The sequence below is a fragment of the Antrostomus carolinensis genome, unplaced genomic scaffold, assembly GCF_000700745.2.
Source record: "Antrostomus carolinensis isolate BGI_N321 unplaced genomic scaffold, ASM70074v2 scaffold43490, whole genome shotgun sequence".
NCBI lineage: Eukaryota > Metazoa > Chordata > Aves > Caprimulgiformes > Caprimulgidae > Antrostomus > Antrostomus carolinensis.
The window spans coordinates 10,041-12,875 of record NW_010289938.1 but is presented as its reverse complement, the minus strand read 5'-3'; the positions used below and the strand labels follow the sequence as shown (position 1 = coordinate 12,875).

General features: G+C 58.8%; 1 protein-coding gene across 1 annotated transcript in view; it reads left to right on the top strand.

Annotated features, from left to right (window-relative positions):
* SLC9A5 (solute carrier family 9 member A5) overlaps positions 1 to 2,835 on the top strand; it is a gene marked incomplete at its 5' end in the record, with an annotated part of 10,693 nt that overhangs the window by 4,640 nt on the left and 3,218 nt on the right. Inside the window, 6 exons of the mRNA XM_029085970.1 lie at positions 74 to 251; positions 375 to 595; positions 780 to 982; positions 1,931 to 2,020; positions 2,142 to 2,212; positions 2,745 to 2,757. Of these exons, the coding sequence (XP_028941803.1) occupies positions 74 to 251; positions 375 to 595; positions 780 to 982; positions 1,931 to 2,020; positions 2,142 to 2,212; positions 2,745 to 2,757 (776 nt within the window). The remainder of the gene's footprint in view (positions 1 to 73; positions 252 to 374; positions 596 to 779; positions 983 to 1,930; positions 2,021 to 2,141; positions 2,213 to 2,744; positions 2,758 to 2,835) is intronic.

The window sequence follows — 2,835 nt, the reverse complement described above, 5'->3', positions numbered from 1 at the left end:
TCGTGGAATGGCTGTGGGGCACAGGAGCTGGGTTTGCTTGCTTATAGTGCACATGAATCTTCTCCCCCACCAGCCTCCTTCTTCCTGGTGAGCCTGGGGGGCACGGCTGTGGGGCTGCTCTTCGCCTTCCTCCTGGCCCTGATCACGCGGTTCACCAAGCGTGTGCGCATCATCGAGCCACTCTTTGTCTTCCTCCTGGCCTACGTCGCATACCTTGCTGCCGAGATGGTCTCGCTCTCCTCCATCCTGGCGTAAGTGTTGCCCAGGGCAGGTCCAGGAAATCAGGGGTGCAGTGCTGAGCAGCAAGAGGTGGTGAGCAGACCCACTCCTCATCTCGCTGTAGGGTCGTACCAGCTCCTTCTACCTCTCTGCAGAGTCACCTTCTGTGGGATCTGCTGCAAGAAGTACGTGGAAGCCAACATCTCCCAGAAATCCCGCACCACAGTCAAGTACACCATGAAGACACTGGCCAGCAGCTCAGAGACCATCATCTTCATGTTTCTGGGCATTTCAGCTGTGGACACCTCCAAGTGGGCATGGGACACAGCACTGGTGCTGGGGACCCTGTTCTTCATCCTGCTCTTCAGAGCTGTGGGTCAGTCTGCCCTGCTGTGCTTCTGGCTGGTAGCACCCAGCCCTTTTCATGCGAAGAAGTGATATCTCCCAAAAGAGGCTGGGGCTTGAGGCCGACCACGGCTCCTGGCTGGGGTTTTGCCCCATCTCCAGAAGCAGGCAGGGCTCTGCCAGCATCCCAGGCTCTTTTCCTCCTTCTTCCCTAGGCGTTGTCCTCCAGACCTACGTGCTCAACCGTTTCCGCCTCATCCCCCTGGACAGGATCGACCAGGTGGTCATGTCATACGGTGGCCTCCGTGGGGCCGTGGCCTTCGCCTTGGTCATCCTGCTGGACAGGGCAAAGGTGAAAGCCAAAGACTACTTTGTGGCAACGACCATCGTGGTGGTGTTCTTCACTGTCATTGTGCAGGTGAGGATGGGCACCATGCCCTCCTCCAGTGCTGCCCTCTTGCCCAGAGCTTGCCGGTGGGGGCTAGGACATGTGCTTGGGGCAAGTACCTCTTTTCAAGTCCCCTTTGGTCCTCGATGCCTGCTGGCACCCCATCCATCACCAGGCTGGCGTGCAGGATGGCTGCAATGGCAGGGCCATGGCCCATGTTGTTTCCCTGTTGGCCTCTTGTTCTGGGACTTGCTCCAAGAACAGCAACGGCATGTGCCCAGCTGGGCTGTTTTCCTTCAAAGCTGCTGATGGCCCATGGCTCTGGAGTCCCTGCACAGCACAGGGATGGGGAGCTGCACAGCACAGACTCACACAGAGCCACAGAATCGTAGTGGTTGGAAAAGATCTTTAAGATCACCAAGTCCAACCATAAACCCAACACTGCCCATTCCACCTCTAACCCATGTCCCTGAGCACCTCGTCTGCCCGTCTGTTAAATCCCACCAGGGAAGGTGACTCCACCACCTTCCTGGGCAGCCTGTTCCAATGCTTGACTGCCCTTTCAGTGAAGAAATTCTTCCTCATATCCAATCTAAACCTCCCCTGGTGCAACTTGAGGCCATTTCCTCTTGTCCTGTCCCTTGGTCCTTGGTTGAACAGACCCACCCCCACCTCTCTCCACCCTCCTTTCAGGGAGTCGTAGAGGGCCAGAAGGTCTCCCCTCAGCCTCCTTTTCTCCAGGAAAAGGATGGATACAAGCTTAGGGGAACAGGGACTGGAGGGGTACAATGTGGTTGCTGCCTACTGGGACACAGGACCATTGCCCAGGTCCTGGGCACAAGGGTTGGGTTGGTAGGGACGCGTGTGTCCAGCACAGCTGCCATCCCTTGGTCACTTCATGCTGCTTCTGCTCCCGTGCCCCAGCCACGCACCCTCTCGCCCTCCCAGTCTTTCCCTTGCCTTCTCCTGCCGTTCCAGGGCCTCACCATCAAACCCCTGGTGACGTGGCTGAAGGTGAAGCGCAGTGACCACCACAAGCCCACGCTGAACGAGGAGCTCCATGAGCACGTAGGTGCTGGTGGTGGGGCTGCCCAGCCCCCCACACCAGTGGGGCTGGTTGAGGGTGATGCACGACCCCTGGGGCACCTGCAGCCTCACCACCACTCTCACCCTTTTCTCCTCACTCAAGGCCTTTGACCACATCCTGGCAGCAGTGGAGGACATTGTGGGACACCATGGCTACCATTACTGGCGGGACAAGTGAGTGTCTTAGCCAGGATGCTCTTGCTGGGCATTAGGTGGATGGGGGACATATGCCAGCTCTGGGGACATGGCTGGGACACCTCTGCTGTAGGCAGGGCAGCAGTACCAGCAAGGATGTATGTCTGTCCGTCAGTCCATCTGGAAGGAGACTGTCTGGCTGCTCCTCTGCAGCAGACCAAGCTCTCAAAAGCATCCCAGAGAGAGGTCGGGCAGATGCAGCTGGGGATGCTGCCAGAGCTGGCATTGCTTGTCCATGCTGGAGCTGCCTGTGGGTGGTGGGGTGGCCATGGGGTGGCTGTGGTGGTGGCAATGGCCCTGTGCCTCCCCATGGATGGAGCTGTGCTGGGTGTTGTGGAGAGAGCAGCTCCGTTAAAGCCCGGGCGGTGTTTATCCACAGCATGGTGACAGGAAAGGGATCTGAAAAGCCCATTTCCTGGAAGGGAAGCACTCCAGCGGGGCGGCTGTGCTGGCCCCACCCACTCCCATCACCTCCCGCAGACCCACTGGTCTCCACCTTCCCCTTGGGCAGGAACGAAGGGTCAGCGAGTCCCATCCCCCCTGGCAGCGTGTCCCTGGGCACAGCTGGGTCCTGCATGCCCAACCTGCTCTCACCATGCTTT